The following is a 23,625-nucleotide window of genomic DNA, read 5'->3' as shown; positions in this document are numbered from 1 at the left end:
ACATGCAAGATGAAGCCAAGACTTTAATATCCTTACATTAAGAAATTTATTTTGCTTCACTTGTAAAATGGTTTTTTCAGTGCTTTTCTCCTGATTCGAATTATTTTCAACGTTAAAGTGAACTTTTCACCCTTGAATTTTGGCCAAATATGATTTCTAGCAGACTGTTCGAAAATGTTCGACACAATCTAGAGTTATTTTGAAATTGAACATAACGTATTTGAATTTGTGTCAATTAAGGATCTATTCTGACATCCTTAACTAAATATATTCGAATAGCGCATAATGAATTATGTAACTAATGTTAGAATATTGTAAGAACTTGGTCGAATATTTTTGCCATAGAAAAACTTCGGATGCACTCAAATTAGTTTATCTTTTATGTTTGAATACAGTGTGGTCAACGCATTTGAACAACCTGGTCGAGGTAATTTCTATAAAAATTAAATTCAAAAATTAGTACATCATGGTCGAACAAATCCCCTCAAAGCTCTCAAAATTGTTCTTTGGATATTCAAACTTCACTGTTTTGCAAAGGAAATTATATACCAGAATATCTTCTGCTATGTTGTCAGGTAAAACAATTCTATATAGTAATCATGCATTTTTATATTTCAATTTTAAATTTAAAATATTTCGAGTTGTTATTTGTAATGATAAATTATTGGGTGATAGTATTTTTTTTTTAATATATCCTCATCAAGAATGATAAGATTATTGATAATACTGACATGTGTCATGACGGATATTTAATACCAGACACTAAGACAAAGGACATGTTTCGTGTTTGGTCGCGAGAATTTGATGTCAGGGAAAATGAAATACCTCTCCATGTGTTCCCACCTGAAACGAACGTTTTGTTAGCCTGAACTCGTTTGCAAAGGGCAAAAATAAGGGAAAATTACAATTAAATCTCAAAGTGAATTTATTATTGGGAGATTACATAAAATTTATAAAATATTTTTAATTTTTAAGTCCTGCATATTTACAACTTCAATGCTTGCTTGATCATCACCTAAATCTGGACCATTAATTTAGGGTTATCAATTAAAGCCACATCTATTGAGCCAATCCTTGTAAACTTAAAAAAAATAAAAAGTTAAGTTACTACTTTAAAGTATAAAATAACAATTTGGACTTAAAAGGGCCCTATTAAGTCCTAAAATAAAATGTTAGTCTTTTTAAACCATTTTATAATTTTTTTTAAATTTTAATATTAAAAAATTAAATATTACATTAATTTTAAAATCCTAATCTTATTTCACAAAAATGAAGGAATATATGAAATTTTTGATATCTTTGCCACTGATGAAGCTCTATAAAAAAATAATAAAATTATATTGATATTGATAATAATAAAAATTATCAAGATTTAGTTGATAATACTAGTAAAGTTTGATTACTATCAATGTTAATTCTGTGATATTTTTATTTTTTATTAGATTTAAATTTATTGTTATGTGTATTGATTTAAGTTTTATTTATCTAAACTTAATATTATGTGTAATAACTTTTTAAAATTTTAAATATGTTATTTTTTAAAATTTTTTAATTTAAAAATGAAACAAAAAATTGGGTCGAGGCTTTAAGGGATAGGGACGGGCTGACCAAAATAAAGTTCTAAAGTAAAATCAAATTTAATAAGGCTAGCCGATTGGATTCTACTTGATAGCTCTATTTAAATTGGGTGGTTCAAATTTTTTCATCGATTACTAATATTTTTCTATTAAAGACAATCCTATTTAAAATATTGTTAAGCATTAAATATGAGCAACTCTCTTTATTAGGATTTAAATTTTAGTTTGTCACGTTGTGAAAGTTAGCTTTTTTATTAGACTCAACTCCGTTAGAGAGTCTAAATATAATATAATTTTATTTGTATATGATCAAAAATTTTAATATATACATAATTTAAAACAAAAGTAATCTTTTCACCGTCATTCTGTCCGGAGATAGTTTTTTATTTAAAATATAAAGGAATTGTGTGGGGATGAAAGATGAATGGTGTTTCTAAGGAGGGGTTGAATATGTAAATGTTTAGAACGAATCTGCGCACTGCGCTCAATCATTCTAGAAGCCACGTCCCCTGTTGGAACTTGGAACAGTATATGATGAGGCTGCGGAGAGAGAGAGGGGGGGGTGTGATGAGGATCTGTCGTGTCTCGCCAATTAAGTGGGGCCCACGTGGGGACGCCCACTCTTTCATTATTGATCTTCTCAATGTCACATCATGCTGCCTCCACTTTCCTGGCTTCCTGCCACGTCACCCCTCATTTCTTTCTATCTCCCCACATTTTTTCCCACTGCTGGTGATTTTATCGGAAGTGACCTTGTTAAAAGAATGGTCAGATTCTAAATATCTACAAGAACGACGGATTAAGTGCTTCCACTAAACTCAACTCCGATGGCTTTCCATCATTTTTCTTGTGGAATGAAGAAAGAAACAGCAAACATGTCATTTCAAGAATTGAAAAAACAAGAAAACGAAGGACGAAGGGTGAGGTGGGCTTTTTCTCGTGGGCTGTGACTGGTTCCAGTTTGCCTGTCTGCTCCTCCTCCAGCTCCGTACAACAATGTCACTTTGTTTTGATATTCAGGATTTTGTTTTTGTTGCCCCCTTAAATTATTTTGTCGTCACCTGTCACCCTCCATTTGACATTTCAACTCTCAATCCATTCCTACGTATATATATATATGATCGCATTTAGTTGGCCCGAATTGTAGTTTATAAGCTTAAAACTAGTTGTTGTAAGGAAATAAATGTTTGAATAAGAGTACTTAACAAATTACTTTTTCTTTCAAAACATAGTTAGGGTAAATACGAGTTTTTGAAGCTTTTATATTGCTTCCGTTGTCATCTAATCACTATTAGCACTTCATCCGTTTTATAATTACTGAACAACTCTTTTACTCTTCCCTTCCCTTCCCACTATTGGTCCGTTGTGCTTAGAAGTTTCTTCCCTCGCTCTGTGTTTGTTGTTAGTTACTCTTTTCTAATCCTATTTATTAATCACTTTTAGCATATGTCATCTCGAATAAAAAAAACTTAAATTCTATTAAATCTATATTAAAATTTAATAAATTTTTAATTTTATTTCTAATAAAGATAAAAAAATTATTTTTAATAATTTTTCCTAACATTTTATAAAGACAGAAAGATAAAGATAAACATAAAAAATAATAAAATATATACCTTATAAATATAATATATTTTCTCTCTCTTTCTTTCCCTGATCAAAGAAATATTTATTAATATAGAAATTTGATATCTTTATTATTAGTAACTTATATATGGTTTTATTTTGGCATTTTTATAACAATGCCAAAATAGATAATAAAAGCTTGTGTTTCAAAAAATGGCACTGTTAGTTGATTGGGGTTAGTTAGGTGTTAAGTTTAAAAGTATATGATTTTATTCATTAAATAGGTTTAATTAAGTGTTTAGTATTTGCAAAATGTTTTTCACAATAATATATGAACTACTTTTTATTTTCATAATTATAATGTTAATTTTAATATTTTCTTAAATCTATTCACTTTTATACTTATAATACACACACACACGCATGTCTTTTTTAGTTATTGTACATCTAAATTTATTTTTATCTTATATCATCCATACAAGTTTTAATTTATTAAATTAACTTTTTTTGTAAAAAAGTGTTTAAATATAAACCATGCACTTACTTTTACCCTACTTCAATTTGCAAACTGTAATTTGCATAAACTTTAGCTTTACAAACATTAAATACCAGATATCAATATTCTTTGTCTCCTTTTAATATTTTTTTTTTTTCACTGCCGTGGTCTGTTTTAGAGTTGGGAATCAGGCCAATCCATCCCAATTCAGCTCGCCAACCTACCCAATACACGCACATGAATAAAAAAATTTTAATGCACTTGGTTGGCCACTTGTTAATGTAATTTTTTAGTGCTATAAATGAAATTAAGTTTCTTTCAAATTAATTATCTAAACAAAAATAAAACTCCTTTTAAATTATTAAAACACATTACAAGTTCTAAATAATCAGATATCCACCGCGAATACAATAAAAAAGTTCAATCCAAACATAATATTTCAAATATACAAATTAAATTAGTACAGCATTTTGCATAAACAAATATTCGCATCGAGCACACGATCCCTTTCTGTGAACCCCCTACTGCTACTGGAGTGCATTTATATGACATTCGTGCACACCATGTTTTGCAAAACCTTATTAGACTAACCACGTGTCCAGTTTGGATTGATAATTTCTTTGAGTTTCAGTTAACTTGGGGTGACCTTGTGTTAACTCACTCAACTCCATGAGTTAGGTGGGTTACCTTTTTTTTTCTTAGAAAAAAAATCTAAACCCCAAAACAATGTCATTTTAAGGGTTTGAAATAAAAAAAATTAACAATCAAAAGCCCTAGGTAAATCGCACACATTCAAACCTTCTCTATCACTTCTCACCCTCAAACCTTAGTCCTCAAGTTTATCAACCCTTAGACCCTCACTTCTTGCATGTGTTCTCAGTGTCTCCTGCATTAGTGGCTTCTTTCTTCTTTGTCATCTTCAAGGCTCAAGTAGCTTTTCACCCAAAAAAGATGAAGAAAGAAGGAGGAAGAAGATGAAGACACAATGTGTGAAGGAAGGTTTAAAAGGTGAGTTAACTGATATATATAGATGCAAGTCTGCTCCCATGGTTCAGCCTCATTGAACCCTTGATCCTTGATGTTGACAGGTTTAATGATTGATTCAATTTTCAATGCATTAATATGTATGTAACCATCAAGAAACCAATAGAAAAGTTATTCTAGCAAAAAAAAGAAAGAAAGAAACGAAAAGAAACCGAGAAAAAAGTAGTACCTTGTGTAATACGTGCATAACATTGGGCATGTTATGTTGATCTCAATGTCCGTATTAGTATCTACCTACGGTTTTTTATTGAACGTGGTCATGCATGGATTCACATATATGTTTTATCTTCTTGAGTTTGGTTGTATATCAAAACGGTCTCTGTGTGATAGATTTGCCTCATTTTTGTATAACATATTCATTATATATATGTATATATATGCATGATGGAAATGCGTATGTTAATTCTACTGTTTATATACATGCATAGGGAATGAATAATTAAAAAAAATAGTAACAATGCAGGCCAACCTGTGGCGGGCTCAGGCAATACAGTACGGGCCCAAAAAAATCCACATATAAATGAGCCTCAAAATATGCAAAACTACCCGTTATGAGTTTAATCAATATTATCAGTTCTAGTATTTCATATTTAATACCCTCATTGAATGAAAAATATTCTAAAAAAAGCGATACTCTTCCATATTTTGCCAACAATCATAGTAAATAATCAAGTAAACTAATTTATTTATTTTTTGTAAGTTACTTAATAAGGTCTTATAATAGGATCCGAAGGAGCAATGAATAAATTGGAGAACTCTTTGAACTCTATATTGCAAACTTCTATAGATGTTTAATGTAATAGTTATAAAAAAAATGTCTCTCATTTTTTTCCAATAAATACTACTCCCTTTATTTCAAATTATAAGACACTTTTAGAATAAACCTTATTAAATACACTTAACAACTTTATCATTCTAAAATAAAAATATAAGCTTTAAAAAATATTTATTATTTAATATACTGAAAAGAGAAGGGACGAAAATTAATTATAGAGAGAGAAAGGGTAATATTAAAATTGGTGCATTTAATGAAACTTTAATATACTCAAAGTATCTTATATTTTGAGATGGTGAAACTCTTTTAAAAGTGTCTTATAATTTAGGAAAGAGGGAGTAATAATCATTCTTCCAACTACATATGCCATTATTGGGGCAAAATAGGAAAGATAAAATACCCTTTTAGATATTAAAATGTTTTTAATGCGTGTCTTCCGTATCAAAATATGAGCCTTAATTTTCGCCTCTGTGTTGTTCATAAATATAAGTCCTGACTTCTTATACAAATTTCCAACTATAAATAGCAATTTAGCACTTATTTCCGAAAGTATCTCATGCAATTTTTAAAATATAATTAATACTTGTTTCCAAAAAATAATATTGCAGCATAAAGTAGAGGATAATTTTTTTTTTTCAATCATACACAGATTTTGGTACCTTCTTTTTTGCGCATTTTTCAATACATTAGAACTGATATTTAGGAACGGTATTCGATAACTGGAAGTAGATCCATTGCAAGTCACCCCAGCTTCATATGGAACAACCGAACAAAACTCCCATCTAATTCCCAAGTTTGCATCCTTTAGCTACAGTAATAATCTTTTTGTTTTTGTTTTGTTAAAGACTTCATATATAATAAAATTCTTTGCCTTTATAATATATTTACTTTGTGCCTTTTTTTTTTTTATATAATCGATTGAAGATGGAATATATGAGATACCCGTGTCATCGACCAGCTACTCCAGTAGTGATGGCACAATTTTTTTTTTTTAAAAAAAAAGAGGTCCTGAACTCAAATCCTGCCTTGATATATTAATGCGCATATGTTTAGAGGCAGAATATGATTTAGAGAGGTGGATTTGAACTGGAAAACGGAAATGATACGATCCCTTGTTCTGGCATTAGAGCATCATGTTGCCTTCAAATTAAAGTAAGTAATTCAATTTATTCATTGAACGTTATTAATTATAAAATATTTTCTTTAATTTTAATGCTTTTTATTTTGAGGATTTGAACCAAGATTCTATAAATAGGTATGAGCACATCTTAAATTGTAAGCCTTTGATTATAAGTTGAATAAGATTGATATTTGAGTTTCTTTTCTGCTCTCTCAAATAATATTTGTTTGGTTTTCCCTTCTTTCTTTCTATCCCTCCCTCCTCTCTAGTCTCTCTTTCCCCTTTCCACCACTATTTCTACATCAACAAGACTTATTAAAAAGAATGCCATTTTTCGGCAAAAAAATTTTAAAACATAAGATTCATGAATCTTTTCATTTACATACTTCTTTATTTGTTGTTGGTTAGCTTAACTTTTACCATAATAAATAGACATTTTCTTATATAATTCACTTGTGACGTGAGTCAATATATGACATTAATTCGAAATAATGAGAACAAGAGTCCAGGCATGTCCTAAATCTTTTGTTAGGTAGAAAGTCTGAGTTTAAAATTACCCGGTAAAGAAGAGACCTAATTTTTTTTTTTTAAAAAAGGAAAATAAAAAAACAGATTGCATGAAGCTAAAACCAAGTAAAATTTTTTTGGCTGAATTATAAGAATTGCTATTTCTTAAACAATCTTAATCATTTTTTTAATTTCTATGTTATTGGGCGCGTAGCAAATGTTTTTATTTTATTTTATATTATTATGTATATCGCCTAGTATGTCCATAACTCGATACTGACTTGACTCTTAACAAACAACATTAAAACCAATTGTAGAATTGCTTGTCATTGCGTTCCAAATTCTCATTATCGGGGTTGAATGATGAGATATCAATAATCTCATTATTAATTGCATTTTTAAGGCTTTTTTTTATTTTTCATAAATGTTCTTCTGCAAAAAGCAAACTCTATTTGAGACATGGTTAAGTATTAAATAAAAATAAGGACTAACTTATTCATTTAAAATAACTTTATGTGTGTAAGGCATTTTTAGTTTTTTGAAATATAATTATTATCTTTTTTCCTTCAAAAATACTCCTATTAATAATAATTTTATATTTATTATAAGGTGTTTAATAAAGATAAATATAAAAAGATAGAATTAATTTAAAAATAGATAATTACTTTATTGAGAGATGAGATTCGATTAAAAATAATTTACATTTTTGAACGAAAAAAGTAGATGTTTTTTAACAAAAGAAAATTTCATGTGAGACATGGTTAAGCATTAAAGAAATACAAATACTAACTTGTTTCGCTGGATTCAACTTCATGAAGGCATTTTTAAGTTTAAAGAAGCAAAAGTGTGTGTGGTCATCTTCCACAAATTCACTCGATACAGTATGAGAAAGCTCTCATTTGCTAAGTTGAATTTGAATTTCCAAGGAGTGTCATTCCAACATCATAATGCTTCATCATGGCAGCCCATCAACTATCTCTGGCTCCATCAACCACAGTGAATTACTATACCCCACCAATTTCATCCCCAAAGCACCTTCATCAAATTAAAATCCAAACCAATGTCCCCTCCGTTTTTTTTTTTATATGCAATCTAAGGTATTTTCCATATTGATTAAGAATTATAATTAATATATTAAAATCGATATATGTTTTAAATCTATTTTAGTAATTAATATTACTTTGAGTAAAAATATGGATTATAAGTTACTTATCTGGTACATCGTACGTTACTACTCCCTAGCAATTGATTATTTGATTTTTCCTACCACAGGCAATCACTTCACACTTCCATTGTATATGCAATCCAATGCATGATTGAATAATGTGATATTGCGATTCTTAAATTGGCTTCAAAATGTAAATGTAATGGAGTGCTTCGTATCTGGTTGGGCTTTGAGCATTGTCCTCAAACAAAAACTGGATTAAAAGGGGCCACATCAAGACTTGAAACAGGACCCATAATCACTTTTATTTTTCTTTTTTTAGAAATTTACTTTTAATGTGATAACTAATTAATTTTAACTATGCCAATTACTGTATAATTCCCAGTAAACTAACAAAACCTTTTACTAGCAGAGTTATGCACTCATTGCTTGTCTTAACTTTTAATTTTTATTATATTATTTTTCCTCAAACCAAAAGAACTAAATATGTACTCCTTTCATTCAAAAATATAAGATTTTTTAGTCTTTCGAGATATAATCATTGTTTTTTTTTAAAAGTATTCCCATTGATGAATGAATTTATATTTATTGTAGGGTATTGAATAAGAGTAAATATAAAAAGATAAGGTTAGTTTGAAAATAGGTATCCACTTTATTGAGGGTGAGTTTCGGTCAAAAATGTCTTATATTTTTGAACGGAGGGAGTATGGCTTTTAATTTTTAGGGACATTATTGATAAATATTAATTTTCAAAGATGAAATCAATATTTAAAATAAATTTAAAGGATTCAAAATGCTATTATCTCAAATTAATATTTTGCCAAAAAGTTAGATCTTCATCTTGCTACTTTCCTTACTTGTTTTTTTTTTTAATTACCCACACGTATCTTCCTATGAGGGACATTAAGTGGGAATATCTCTCTCAATGAGTATTTGAATATTGATTCGTTATGTTATAAGGAGCTAACCCCTTCCACTAGACTTAACCCCATTGGTTCCTCACATGTTTTTTTTTTTTCAATTTGACCAATGGTCTTCTTCTCCATTTTTATTAGGTTAAATGGCAATTTAAACTTTAAACTATAAGTTCATGAGTGATTTAAACCCTAAACTCATACTTGGTATATTCTAAATCTTAAACTATTAAATTTAAGACAATTTTATCTCACTGTTAAATAAAAATAAACGTCCGTTCCCTTTAAATAAAAAAAAAGAGGCCAAATGTGCAGTTTCCTTCAAATTCTACTCTCCTTCTCTCTCTTACCCTCCTCTCTCACTCCTTCCTCGTCTCTCTCTACCCCCTGGGGGGGTCTTGCTCTCTCTCTCTCTCCTCTCTTGCTCTGAAAATACCACACTAAGCTGAAGATGATGTTGAAGCAGAAGAATGACATAGAGTCGCTTTGCTCTTAAGACGAGGAGGAAGAGATTGAAAGCTACAAATAAGGGCAAAAGAGGCTACCCAAATAAGGTAAAGGTGCAAATCTTGCTTCAAAGTATCACCCTAGGGGCGTCCAGTATTAACTAACGAAAAGGGCAATGTTGGCTCTGAGCTTTATAAGACAATGCAATGTGGCCCAAAGTTAATGGATGGGGCAAACGGCGTGTGCACGTAAGTTGGGCCTGCAAACCACTAGCATAAAGCTGACATCATCCTTCTTTACTCAATCCTTCCCATTCTAAGTATCAAAGCTCTTCACCACATCATTCCTAATGGCTTCCTCACGTTCACTTGCATGACATCGGACGGTGACACTCAACATCGATATAATGGACCCAGATTGTTTAGCGTATGATCACCCTCACCATGCGCTTGATTCCAAGGGCCACGCGGCCCACGCCCTTCATGTTCACTCACATGACACAGTCGAGTTCATCGACATCGAGGTTCACGATGCTCTTTTTCTTCTGCTCCATCATCATTTCCAAAGCACCACGAGTCATAGTCCACAAATTCTTCTTGGTTCAAAAGCACGCGACCCGATTTGTTCACCTTTATGCCAGAGAAATACAAAAGCCCATTTATTTGGTTGAGTTTTATTAACTTGTCATTCTCTCTCTAGATCGTGCTCAAAAGTTTTAGGGAGAGAAGGTGAAATCATGAGGAAGGCTTCCAGGCAGTTGAAGGCATTGTCGGGGTTGAAGAAAGACAGGGACGGGATCAATATTTCTGCCTTACTGGTTCCTGATTTCGCTTGGTTTAGATCCTACATGTTCGAAGCAGAGAAAGAGCAGAACAAACACGCAACTGCAGTGGCCGCCGCCGCCGCAATCGATGCTGCTGTCGCCACCGGTCAACCCACCGTTTCAATGAGAGGAACTTTGTTTAGCGGGAGTAGAGACTTCAGTTCTAATTAGAACTCGGACTTCAGTTTGATCACACCGTCGTTTCGTTAGTAGAAAAGTTTGAATTCAGAGTAAGAAGATCAATGGTGAAAACTTGCTTTCATTTCAATTGCTCTTAGAATCAAGTTTTGAGGTTTTGTTTTTCTGGGCTTGTGGGATTTGATGAAATAATAAGTGAAATCTACATTATATAGGATAGGATATGTTTTTGGAGACAGTGACTGAAGGTGAATCCATGTTGTAGAATTTGGTGACTCAAGATACATAATGATATATTTTTTTAATTTTAAAAAGGACATTTTACTCTTTTTTATATTTTAAATGAATGTATTAAATCAAAATTATATCATATATATCCTACTTGGCTTGCCATCATGGCATATTTTTTGTTAAAAAGTTAGCACTTTAACTATCAACCTTTTTATCTATTACAATGAGGACACATTGGACTAATTTAGAAAGTTTGGGGGCAATATTACCTTTTCATTAGTTAAGGATATTGGGTGTCCTCATGATATTACGGGACAGATCTACACCTTTACTCTCAGTACATATATCTCCAGTTTCTTCGAAGCCTCGCTCCAACTTATTGACCAAGACCAACCCATCAACTACTTCCCTCCGGTTTTTTTCCTCCTTTATCATCATCCCGTTATTATTCATTACCCAGTGAAAACATCTCGATCTTAGCTTTCAATCTTGTACATTAGTCATACAACACGTTTATTGTTATTGTTTTTTTAGTACTATCGTTTGTACTACGCTTCCCATTTCTTGAACCGGAAGCCAGACCAAAATTAAGAAACATAGCCAGACGGAAATCACGAGCCTACTGGGAAACAAAACCAATAGAATAATTTAAGTTATGACCTAAGAAACTTTCAATAATGCACCCGTTTCAGTTTGGCTAAACATTCTAATTTCCATTATACCTAGTTTATGCTTCCATCCAGTGATTCTTCTCAATTTCCCTGGAGCACACGATACGCCATGTGGCATGTGTTGAGGGCAGAAGAGGCTTCTTAAATGAGGCATGGATCAGAAATTTCCATGGTTTTCTCGAGCACCGTTTTAATATCGGACCTTGCAGCCATCACATCCTTCCTTCCTTGTCTCTTTCCTCCCTGCAGCTTTCAATCTCTTCCTCACCATCTTGGAAGCTGCTTTAACGTTGTCTTCGACTTAGTGTGGTATTTTCAGAGCGAGAGAGGAGAGAGAGCGAGACACGGGGGAGAGGGAGGGAGAAGGTAGAGAGAGACGGGGTAGGAGTGAAAAAGAGGATATGAGAGAAAAGGAGTGTGAAATTTGACATAGATTGCAGGCCCCATTGTTTTAATAATGAACATTTGTTTTAATTCAAAGTAGGACCAAAATTACCTTCAATTCAATTATTTAGAGTTTATTATTTGAAGTTTGATTTATAATTTAAAATTTAAATTATCATTTAATCTTTTTTTTTTCATTCTTAATTTATATCCTCTAAATATATTTTCAAGTTACAAAAACTGATGTGTCTGTCTAATTAGAGTCGAAAATGAGGGTTGAATTTGGAGATCCGAATTTGGAAGTTCTATTTAAATAAAAGTTCAAGTTTTGAAAATAAATTTTTTAAAATCATCCAGCTTATGAGTTTGACCTTGATAAGCTCTGTAAAAAAAAAACTCGAGCCCGAATGATTTTTCAAAGTCTATTACATAATTATTATTATTATTTTTCTTTGGTGAAACATTTGGTTGAAACCAATAATCTACTAATCCTACATGCATTATATTATTATTAATTTTAATTTATTTTAAAATTAATTTAATATCATCAAATAAATATAAGTGTATAGTATAAAATTTTTGATATTTTTTATTTTTTTATAATTATTATGCTTGTGTATTTATAAAAAATATTTTTAATTAAAATTTAAATTTTATCACTAAACTAATTTAATTTTTAAAAAATTAAGAATTTTAATTTTTTTAATTTTAAAATATTTTAATTAATTTATAATATTTAATTTTATTTTAATTTTTTATTTTTTAAAACAACACTTGCAAATCTGAACCTGAGCTTTTTATATAAAGGCCAGACACTTTCCTAACTCTACATGTAACAGCATTGGATTGATGACATTTAAACATCTGTCAACAACTTTTCCTGATCAACAACGAAGGTCATTTTCAATTTACCCTAAACAAAATTTTAGAGCAGGATAAATCAAAGCGGTGTTCTGATGCGTAGAAGCATATTGCGAGTTGAATAATAGGCATGTCACACGTCAATATTCGAACATTATAACTCTTCTAACTACATATAAACCAAAGTAATGAAATATTCTTCAAACATCAGAATAAAGGCTAGAATGGTAGAACTTGCACTAGTTAGTTACATTTCAAAAGGGCAGGGTAGAAACATATCTACACATTGCAGGAACAAAAGGAACCTAAGAAACTACCAGAAAGGGAATACGTTATTACGTAGGCTAGGAATCAAAGAAAGGCACTAACTACCAGTTGCATCACTGGAATCTCTCACTTGTTCGTGTGGAATTCCACAGGCGCCACAATCCTGGGAATCGCTCTCAGCTCTGGATGCCCCAGAGAGTGAAGCTAAACCCATGGCTGCTATGCTGTTAGCAATAACATCAACGTCTCTGGTTCCGGCATAAAGACCGCGGCTGCCAGTCACAATTACACTCGGTTTTTCATCCGCATTTGTTAAAACTGCAGGCAAAGTGTCCATAACCTGTTTGCTGGTCTGGCTTGAACGGCCCATTAGCAGACGTAGAGTCTCTCTTGCGCCCTTTACCACAGAATCAGATTCAGAAATCAGTGGCTTCACAAGATTTGGGTGCAATGGTGGAATGGCGGTTGACATGGCAGGGCCAGCGCTTACAAGATAGCCCTGACCTCCTGAAGAGCACACATCAATCACTGGGACATGAACGATTGGATCGCATATCAAAGGTGTGAAGGTGGGAATCTGCTGAGAAGCTGGCAGAGGCATTCTGATCAAGGGATCAGGCAGGAATGGAGGGAATTCCATAGGAGTGCTTAGACTAAGGGGCGGTGTTGGCGCCAATAGGCTACCTGGAATGGCGTTAGGGAACAAGGAGGCATCCAAGGGAAGAGGATGCGATTCAATTGACGAGACAGGAAATTTTGAAGGTGCCGCTGGGGATGGATGAGTTGAAACCCCGGGGGGGCACCAACAATAGTGGGGGGCAAAAAGTGGTGTAGCCAAAGGAGGGACTTCCACTTGTTGGCCAAGGTTTGATGGGACAGTAAGATTTCCTAATGACCCAAGAAAACTTAAAGGAGGAAATGCTTTTGTGACTTCTGGAAGTTTATCATGACCAATATGACTTGAAGTTGTATCTGAGGTATTCAACGAATCATTTGACAAGTCGTCAAGTGCAAGCTGTTGGCTATCACAGCGACGTTTTAGCTTCTCCCTTACAATCCTGAAAGAAGAAAAGTTTCTAGGGGTACCCTCTTTGAACGAACTTGATTTTGGACTAAGACTACCAAGGTAAAGTGCATTTCCCTTCATTGCTTGACTACCACTATGTCGAGATCTGGCATATTTTGATGCGGACAGAGAAGCATTGTGAGCCATGGCATTTGCAGATGGTGTTGAGGTACAAGCCACACTTTCATGAATACTGCCCATTGACGATCCCATGAGAAAAGCACGAAGCTGAGTAGCAAAACAGTCGAGCCTTGATTTGCTAATCCCACTCAAATCTGCTACAGAAGGTTTCGTCTTGAGCAAGTCCTTCAACTGGATTAAGGGGGGAAAAGTTTGTAATATTTGTATGAATCTCTTACAAGGGGAAAAAAGATACAACTTAAAATATACAGATGAAGAGGACCGAGAGGGAAAATTTAATGGAAGACTAAAAAAGGTGCAACCCAAATTACCTTTCCTAGTAATTCAGTTCCTAACAGCTTAGATTTCTCTGAGCACCAGAAGTAAAAGGTTACACCATCTGGAGCTCTAATAAGGAAGGAACGACCAGAACTGTCTTCTGGGATTTCTTCGATCACAACAGCAGCACAATGTGATTTTTTGGTTAGGGTAAACATCCTTTCTACATTGCCATCATCTCCAATGAATGAGAGACGAAGATCAGAACTTGGCAGCAGTGTAAGACCCAAGTTTCCCCTGTAAACAACTCAAAATAGAATGATACCACATTAATAAACTAGTAGAAAAAGAAAAGTATCAAAAAGAAAACAAAGTATCAAAAAGAGATACCATGTCACAACTTTCACCAAAGTATAAAACTGAATCAAAAAGCAGTAACCCAATGATAAAAAAGCCTTGTCTAATTAACCATCACTATCTATACAAAGATTCTAGGAGTTTGTACGAAATCATAAGTTTAGTTTAGCATTTAATTTCACATTGAATATAGCCTCTGATGTTTTAAAAAAAAAGTAAAACTGCAAGAGTAAACAAGTAACCCCAGGCTATAACCACGAACATATGTGCTCCATACCAATGCACTGGTGTGTGTGTGTGTGTGTGTGTGTTGTAAACTATAAAATCTGCTTCTTTTAGATCTCATGACAAAAATATATTACCTTTTAGTAAGCCTCTCAAATAACAAGTCATAATAAAACTAGTAATAGGATTTGCAGAACATCAATATAATTTTATAGCAAAGTTTTTATGCAGTTAGCTCAAAATACTTATCAGTTCTAACTGGCTCCCCCACCTGCATGATAATCATTGCTGATCAACAAGAATCATAAAAAGGGACTTATGGGCACATAATTTATAGCCACATACTCTCCATTTTTATTTGTAAGAAAAACTATCACTTTTTACTTGTTTTTTATATAAAAAAATCACCCATTTCAATGAGCATTTATTACACATTTCCTAAATCACCTCTCATAATTTACATTAACAAGAAATAATGCATCCTTATGTTGATTAACACAAGGCATTTTGGTCCAATTGTTCTATTTTCAGACACAGTTGTTATAGTTAACTAACTTACTTAAACTATGTGATACAGTTTTTTCCTCTTATATATAGAAATAGAGGGAGCACAGCATGCAAGAACATTCTGTTATATACACATGTATGTACTTGTGCGAGTGTGCACACAATGCATGCTTCAAAATGAAAGATATACTCTTCAAATGATCAATAACAAATTTTATGGAGTAAGATGAGGCTTCTTCTTGTTGTTGTCAACATATACCATAAAGAGTCCTGAATCCAGAAATTAATGAAACAAATGGGATATTATTCCACAGCATCTCAACATACAGTATATATACCATATTTTGCTTCGCAAAAAAAAACTAGCATATCAACACAGCCAAATACCAAATGGGATCTTATTACAGCTGGGTGGTCTAAAACTAAATAAAATAGATTCTTAGCATAAGCAACCACGTTAATGAAAATGAAAGAAAAATAACATGTCTATCATCCTAAAGCAAACATTAAAAAACCAACACACACAACAAAGACAGTATACAAATATGATAAGCAAACAACAACTACAATACTGATTAAAGGTGGACCTCAGCACAAGATGTTAGTTAATTTTATTCGACAAAAGAACTTCAAACCTCAAGATCTGAAAAGCAAGACAGCAATATGTATAATATAGGATCATGGAACTACCTTTACTTCTTCTTAATTCAGAGATCATAATAGAATACGCCCAGTTACCTACAAGCCAAAAGACATATTTACTTGGAAGAATGAACATATTACCATTAATAATCTAAACTATGGACTCCTACAATTTCTATTGATCACCCAACAAACTACGCACTTCAGTAAGAAGACTACAATTAAATTCAGAATAACAACCAGCAATTCAATCTCAGATAATGAAAGCAAGTCGCTATAAGAGATATGTGAATCCATGAATAGCAAGTCAATAATTGCTACTTCGAGCTTGACCGGACGTGTCAATGTAAGCAGAAAAATCATCACTGTAGTTGCAGAAAAGCCAGTTAAGACAGACAAAAATGTAACGGCCCAAAGAAAGAGAAATATGCAGTGAATGGAATACAATCATACATGATGCCTAAGGAATAAATTTGTATGCGAAACATAAAAGGTATCAATTAAAAAATTGAAGAAACTGTAAACTGGAAAGTGTTCGTGGCCATGTGACAACTGGTTTCCAATTGAATAACATAGAGAAACCAAATGAGAACTCTTGAAGGCAAATAATCAGAAAATATCAAGCTTTGCAAACAAATAGTTTTAACATCCAAAACCTATGCACTAAAGGAGCTAGTTTATATATTTATAGCAATCACTGAATATCATAAATGGACCAAAAAGTCATAGCTTATCTTGAAGTTGAAGGAGCTATAAAATGATTTTATTATTGGCTTCTGTTGAGATATGAAAATCAAGGATAAAAGCGGTGTCACAGTCCTATTGTCAAAAAGATTGGAAATAAGATAGAAAAAGGACGTTGCCACAAAAGAAAACAAGCAACAGAGACCCAACATAAAATCACATATAATTTGACAAAAGATTTACACACAGGCGTGCAGGAAACAAATGCATGCTTCAATTATCAACAAGGAATGCAGAAGCACAGAATGTGCAAGCGTGTAAGGGATAGAGAGGTCAATGCTTTCAAATCATACTTAAGTACACAGAAGATCATACACACAGACACTAACTTACAGGTACATTTAGATCCGTGAGCAAGAGCGAAACATCAGAAAACTATTATAACAACATGGATAATCATAAACCCAGCAGCCTGCATAGTTTATGAAGCATAGTTTGAAATACAGAACAAACTGCTAATAGATATAATAATTAAGAGGACATATGGCAATGAGTCCAAAATTTGAATACGTTCATACGACATTGAATATATAACCATGGCAACAATAAATCATAGGGACAGAACGGTAAACTAAGATAATTAATAAATCCTTCAGGTCGCAAAATGCACTCAAGCTTTATAACTACATCCCTCAAAATGCACAGTACAAATGAGTTGTGTTTGTGTAAACGAAACGCTATAATATCTACAATAATATCCATACAAAGATTCTCCCCTTGACGAAGATATAGGGGAACATCTAACAAGTAGATTTTCACAAGAGTTTAAATGAGATTACCTATTGGCAGTAGGACACAAACGTGACCCTTCCTTGTGAATCGTTCCAACTCGTATCGAAACAAGAGGTACACAGAAGCATCTGGCAAGCATCCCAACCTCTGCTGGCTCGAAATGCTGCACAATTAAGAGAAATTAAAGGGCGGTTAGCCATTTACATGACAAATCTGACAGAAGTTGAGGAGAAAACAAATAAGTTGTTGGTTCGATGCAAACTCGAACAAAAAAGAAGTACGAACAAGTCGTTTGTGCAATCTCGAAAATTCAGGCTAAAAATGAAATTTACAGTGGCCTCATCGCTCAGGCCGCCAAGACTCAGGACATCTTTCAGATAAAAACACCGGGAAACAGAAATACAACTCTTACCTGACTTAATTGGGTTAGCAGGGGATCTTCTGCGACGCCGCCGGAGACGTTCATCTTCAACAAGGGTTTGAGCCTCTCATCAGCGCGACATGCCCCCATAATCTGCATATTAAGAGCCTGAAACCACTGCAACAGATGATCATCCGGGTTGGTCTGCTGGAGCAAAAGATCACCATCGCCCTGATCTACAAGTATATCCGTCAACCGCTGCGTAAGCATCGTCTCCCTCCTCGATCCACCGCTCTCTCCTGGAAGCCTACAACTCGAACCGGCGGATTCGACGCCGTTCAAAGAAACGCTATCCACGGACGAAGAATCCTCAAAATTTTCAGCAATCGCTGGATGGTCGGAGGGATCAGATCCACTGGCCTTGTCAGCATCAAACAAATCTCGTCGTCTCGCGTTAGACATTAATTTCAGATTATCTGAAGACAGAGCAGAAATCGGGAAGCGCAGCTAGGATTCGTTACGAGATCGGAATCAAAAGGTTGGAATACCGAAGCCAAAATCCTATGGATGGCGAGGGCAGAGAAAACTGATAGAGAGGGGAAAGCTAAAGGTGGGGTTTGAGATGGAAAGAAATGACACCTAAAAGCAGAACGAAGGGCGATAAGAGAGGGCTGGCTCACATTTATAAGGCAAGTTCGATTTCAATTACAAATGAAGGTGTGGTTTTGGGGTAACATTTAAAAGATATTTGATTAAAGTATATATTTAATTTTTTAATTTTATATAATATTTTATTTTAAATTTTTTAATTTTATAAAATATTTTTTAATCCTTTAATTTTAATATTGTTAATTTTATCTCAATAATTTTTTATATTCCCTCCATTAAAAAATGTAAAGTATTTTTAACAAAATCCCACCTCTTAATAAAGTAGTTACCTACTAACAAATTAACCCTATAGTTTCATATTTATTTCTATTAAACACTTACAATAAATATAAAATCATTCATTAATAGAGACACTTTGAAAGAAAAGATAATAATTACACTTTAAAAGATTAAAAATGTACAGGAAGTATTAAACTTTTAAATATTAACATATTAAATTTAATTTTTGTAAAATAATAATGAATGAATGGTATAAAAATAATCATTTGAAACTAATAATGTTAGCATTAAATGAATAAAAAATAATTTATACAATTAAAAGATTAAATTAAAATTTTATATAAAGTTAGAAAATTAAAAATATATTTTAATTAAGATATTTTTAAAATTATTTTTATGAGAATATTTGTTAAATAGGTATAAATTTAAAATTTTATATATTTTATTTTTTTATTTTTTATATTGATTAGTATTGATGAGATTGATAAAATTAAATTGTAGAGAGGACTAGCAGAGCATATAATAATGCGCACGCAAACTAAGCATAATTAGGTCGCCCGGAAACGACAGCGTAAAGAAGTGGCTTAGCCGCTTGGGGCTATCGTGTGCCCATCCAATGCCAGTGGTGATTGATGAAGACGTAGGTGATAGGCCGGTGAACTGCATTAAAGAATTTCCAGGTGGCGAAACTTAAAAACAAAGTGGGGTGACGCATGAAAATGAATGGAAGTAAATCTTTAACCCTGTATTTCCAAGGGGGGAAAAAATTCTTACTCCCTTAAAGTTATTTTAATTTTTCAAATTTAATTTTCCATGAATACGATATCATATATAATTTTTAAATTATTTTATAACTTTTTTATATTTTAAAACATAAATTGACCTACAAATTAATCTGATATGTAAAAGAAAAAAATTATATAATTAGCTTCATATATATAAAGTACTTATTTTTAATTAAATTAAGACATACATATCTTTTATAAATTATGTATTTCATAACAAACTCTTGTTATTAATATTATAATCATATTAAAATTTACTTGTTTTGATTTGATTAAATAAAAGTATATTAAGTGCAAAAGACTAAATACATAAGTAGTCATATGTAAAATATGTAGATATATGATTAAAAGAGTATGAATTTTGTTTGTTATATTATTTTTTTTCTAATTTTATTATACACGATGCTTTTATTATTCACATCAGAAAATTTTAATAGTCTTTTATCTCATTTTTAAATGACCAAATTTATAACAAAAATAAATTTAAAGGATTAAACCAATAAATAAGATAAATTTAAAAGACTAATTTTATCATTCCTAAAATTTAAAATTATATTTACCAAAAAATACAAATAATAAAAGAAATGCAAATAATTTATAAATTGATTGCACATATTTGTAATAGATGGAATATGCTTTTTATTTTGTGTTGAATTTTTCTTTCTTTTTGTTTTTGTGTCTTATTTTGGGTGGGGTGGGGAATGGACCGAGCATGACTTTAATAATTGTGGTGAACCTTCGTGGGCAGATTAGTGAGTGAGTGAGTGAGAGATGTAGCAGCATGTCCCATGAAAAGGACAGCTTAATATATTTAAAATAAAATCTGTGAATCATAGACATGTGGGGCCAGCTTTTCGATCCACATCTCTTCTCCGTGGGCCCTCCTTACATATGGTACAAATCCATTCCACTTTTGGACAACAGAATTTTTTTTTTTTTAAAAAAAAAAGAGTCCATTTTACTTTGCGTAAGACTACTATTAAAAATTCAGAATTCTTTAAATTTAAAAATGAAGCTATCCAACCAAACGTTCCAAAAATGATAAATATTTTATATCATCAGATTCTATTTGCTATTTTTTAAACAAGAATAAATATATTAAATATTTTGGCACATTGGAAGAATCTTATCTTACATGTTGTTTATTTTATGGCATAAGAAGTACTAATCTTTTATATAATATGTAACCAATCTTATTTTATTCAAAAACCTATGCTATGTGGAAATTAAATTTCATTGCTAAGATGGATTAAAATAGAGTCAAATAGAACTGGAATTTTTATGAATTTAAAATCTTAAGTTTAACTGCTATGTAATTTTTATGAACTGAATATTATGCATAGAATTATAAATTAATAATAATATAATATGAGAAAAAGAATAAATTTTGAGGCCCGTTGGATGAGGGAATGAGGATGAGCCATGTGGCACAGGCACAAGACCTAGCGAGAGGATTGGATTCCAAAATGGCCTATAAAATAAGGTTCCAACTTGGAATGATTAGTGAGCCGGGCAGTCACTGCTTTTGCTCCCGAGGAGGGATTTTTTCAGAGAAAATTGACCCACTCACATGACACAAGGTACCCTTTTTAAAGCAAATTGACTCCAGTATTACAAATATGTGCGCTCGCGCGCGCACGTCTAGATTCTATACTTTTGCAAATATTTTCCTATATACTACAAATTTAAAATTCAATTCATATCAAGTTGAGTTTCTTTTTTCTTTTTGTTAAATATTGGAATATAGAAATCGGTCTCTACTTCTCATCCCAAAAAGTTTTCTTACCTACTTGTCTTTTCTACTGTGCCCTTCCCCAGCTGGACTTGGCTTTGATCCTCTTACCTCCCACAATTCCGCTGTATTTTGGAAAAAATCTTGACCATATAAATAAAATTCAGATAGTTTAAATTTAATATTTTTATTTTTATTTTATAGTTATTAAAATAAATCTAAAATCAGTTTGCACTATTCAAATTTAATATGAATTTTAATTTTTTTATAATTTTTATTAATTGACTATTCAGATATATTTTAAATAGTGTAAATTTAATATTAAATTTTTTTATAATTTTTATAAATTTTTAACATTAAATTCAAGCCACCCATATTAAACCTAAACTATTGCGACCAATGATCGTGTTTACTCCATTAATTTTCTTTTTATAAATTTAAATTATTCATATTAAATCTTGAATTGTTCAAACTGCTAATGAGATTTATTAAGTTATATATAAATACATGGATCATCCATGCTAAAACTGAATTGTTCAAATTGGTGATTAAATTTACATATATATCATCCGTAAATTTAGATCACCCATGTAAATTTTTTATCTTAATAAATATAAAAAAATTAAAATTAAAATATTAAATATAAACCATACAAATTTCATATTTTCTCCTAAATGCAGCAGAGCTGTGAAAGGTAAGAAGAGCAAAGCCGAGTCGTCCAGTCCCCTCTCCATGTGATATACACGTGGGATTATGATTATAACATAAGCATAATAATTTGGACAAAAAAGCAAAAATATGATATAAATTTATAATTATAATTATTTTATATTATAAAACGAGTAAAAAATAAAATTATTTTATATCATAATCTATAATTTTGTCAATTACAAATGAACATGAATTTATGTTTATAACTTCTGTATTATTTAAATTATCAATATTTACATGAAAATATATGATTGATTTTTTATGTTAGTTAACTTTAACTGCTTTCTTAGCAAGTGAAAATTAGATATAAAAAAAGTATAATAGGAATCCAGTGAAGTATTATTGATATAGATTATGAGTCAGCTTCCATCTTTCCATTCTTTTATCGAGCCCATTTGTTTTAGCTTTTTTCTGAAAGAATAATTTATTTTGGAAAAAAATATATTTTTCAAGTTTTTATTATGTTTATTAAAAAATTTTAAAATAACCAAAATATGAAAAAAAGAATAAATCTAATTCTTTTAAGAAGTTATTTTGAGCTTTTAAAATAATATGATATAGTAGATGAAGCCATTTGTAAGCATATTTTTTTAATATTAGAATTCTTTTAGCATAAATATAATATATTATTTTGAGTACGCAAAAATAAATTATTTTTTATTTTTTCATTTAAAAATTTTTATCTTTTAAATTGTTACCGTTTACCTACAGTTAAATGAAGACTAAAACAAATTTTAAAATATAATAAATCTTTATTTAAATTTAAATCTATATAAAGTAACATATCACACATCCACAAAAATAATTTATTTTAAAATTTTTATTTTTTTTATTGTATGCTCACTCTTCAAATGATAAAAAGATCCTTACAAATATTCAAAAAAACATTTCAAATGAGTTTTTTACAGTACTTATAAACAAGTAAAAAAATATTCTCATACATCGCCGGGGTCAAAATCTGGTTAATAAAATAATATATTATTTTTTGATATATAATATTAAAAAACATATATGTTGATGGAAAAAAAGCAACTCACCAGGGATAACACGTGCTCGCTCCATTTAAAAATATAAGGTATTTTTAATTAAATTTTACTCTCTAATAAAATAGTTACATACTGTTCATGGTTAAACAATAAATACCAAGCATATTAGAAATGCTGAGTTTCAATAGATAATGAAAAAAGTCCCAAATTCCTTTACCACAATTCGCTTGGATGTAAAAAGATAGAAGATTTTAGTAGAATAAGTGTGTAATTTGATTAAAGTGTAAAAATTATAGACTAAAACTCAAAATTAAAAAAGGGCTAATGAATGTAAAATATGCGAGTCTTGATCGAGCATTAACTAAACTTCTCTATTTTTCTTCTTTCTATTTATAGTGTCTAATAGTAGAAGCCTTTTCTTTGAGACTTAGCATATTCTATCGAAGAATCAGGAATCCCGCAAAATTTATGGCATGGTCTCTCCATTTTTGATAAACGGCTCGT

General features: G+C 31.4%; 1 protein-coding gene across 1 annotated transcript; it reads right to left on the bottom strand.

The window, feature by feature from the left end:
- Positions 1 to 12,863: 12,863 nt before the first annotated feature.
- On the bottom strand, positions 12,864 to 18,682 carry LOC129295455 (uncharacterized). Its single transcript, XM_054933968.1, has 4 exons — positions 18,071 to 18,682; positions 17,706 to 17,821; positions 14,505 to 14,748; positions 12,864 to 14,364 (listed from the first exon to the last, which is right to left on the bottom strand). The coding sequence occupies exons 1-4, from the start codon at positions 18,479 to 18,481 to the stop codon at positions 13,084 to 13,086; spliced, it is 2,052 nt and encodes a 683-aa protein (XP_054789943.1). The 5' UTR covers positions 18,482 to 18,682; the 3' UTR covers positions 12,864 to 13,083.
- Between the last annotated feature and the right edge of the window lie 4,943 nt (positions 18,683 to 23,625).

Source organism: Prosopis cineraria, unplaced genomic scaffold, assembly GCF_029017545.1.
Source record: "Prosopis cineraria cultivar Desert tree isolate PC_DT_omini unplaced genomic scaffold, ASM2901754v1 PC116, whole genome shotgun sequence".
In the NCBI taxonomy this organism is placed as follows: domain Eukaryota; kingdom Viridiplantae; phylum Streptophyta; class Magnoliopsida; order Fabales; family Fabaceae; genus Prosopis; species Prosopis cineraria.
Note: the sequence above shows the minus strand (reverse complement) of the source record. Positions and strands in the feature narration are given on the sequence as shown.

Excerpts from the sequence above, each read along its gene's own strand:
- LOC129295455 (XM_054933968.1), bottom strand. The coding sequence starts at position 18,481 with ATGTCTAACGCGAGACGACGAGATTTGTTTGATGCTGACAAGGCCAGT. Across the intron at positions 17,822-18,070 it reads TGCTAACCCAATTAAGTCAG|CATTTCGAGCCAGCAGAGGT; the intron begins GTAAGAGTTGTA and ends TTAATTGTGCAG. Across the intron at positions 14,749-17,705 it reads TTGTGTCCTACTGCCAATAG|GGGAAACTTGGGTCTTACAC; the intron begins GTAATCTCATTT and ends AGTTGTTTACAG.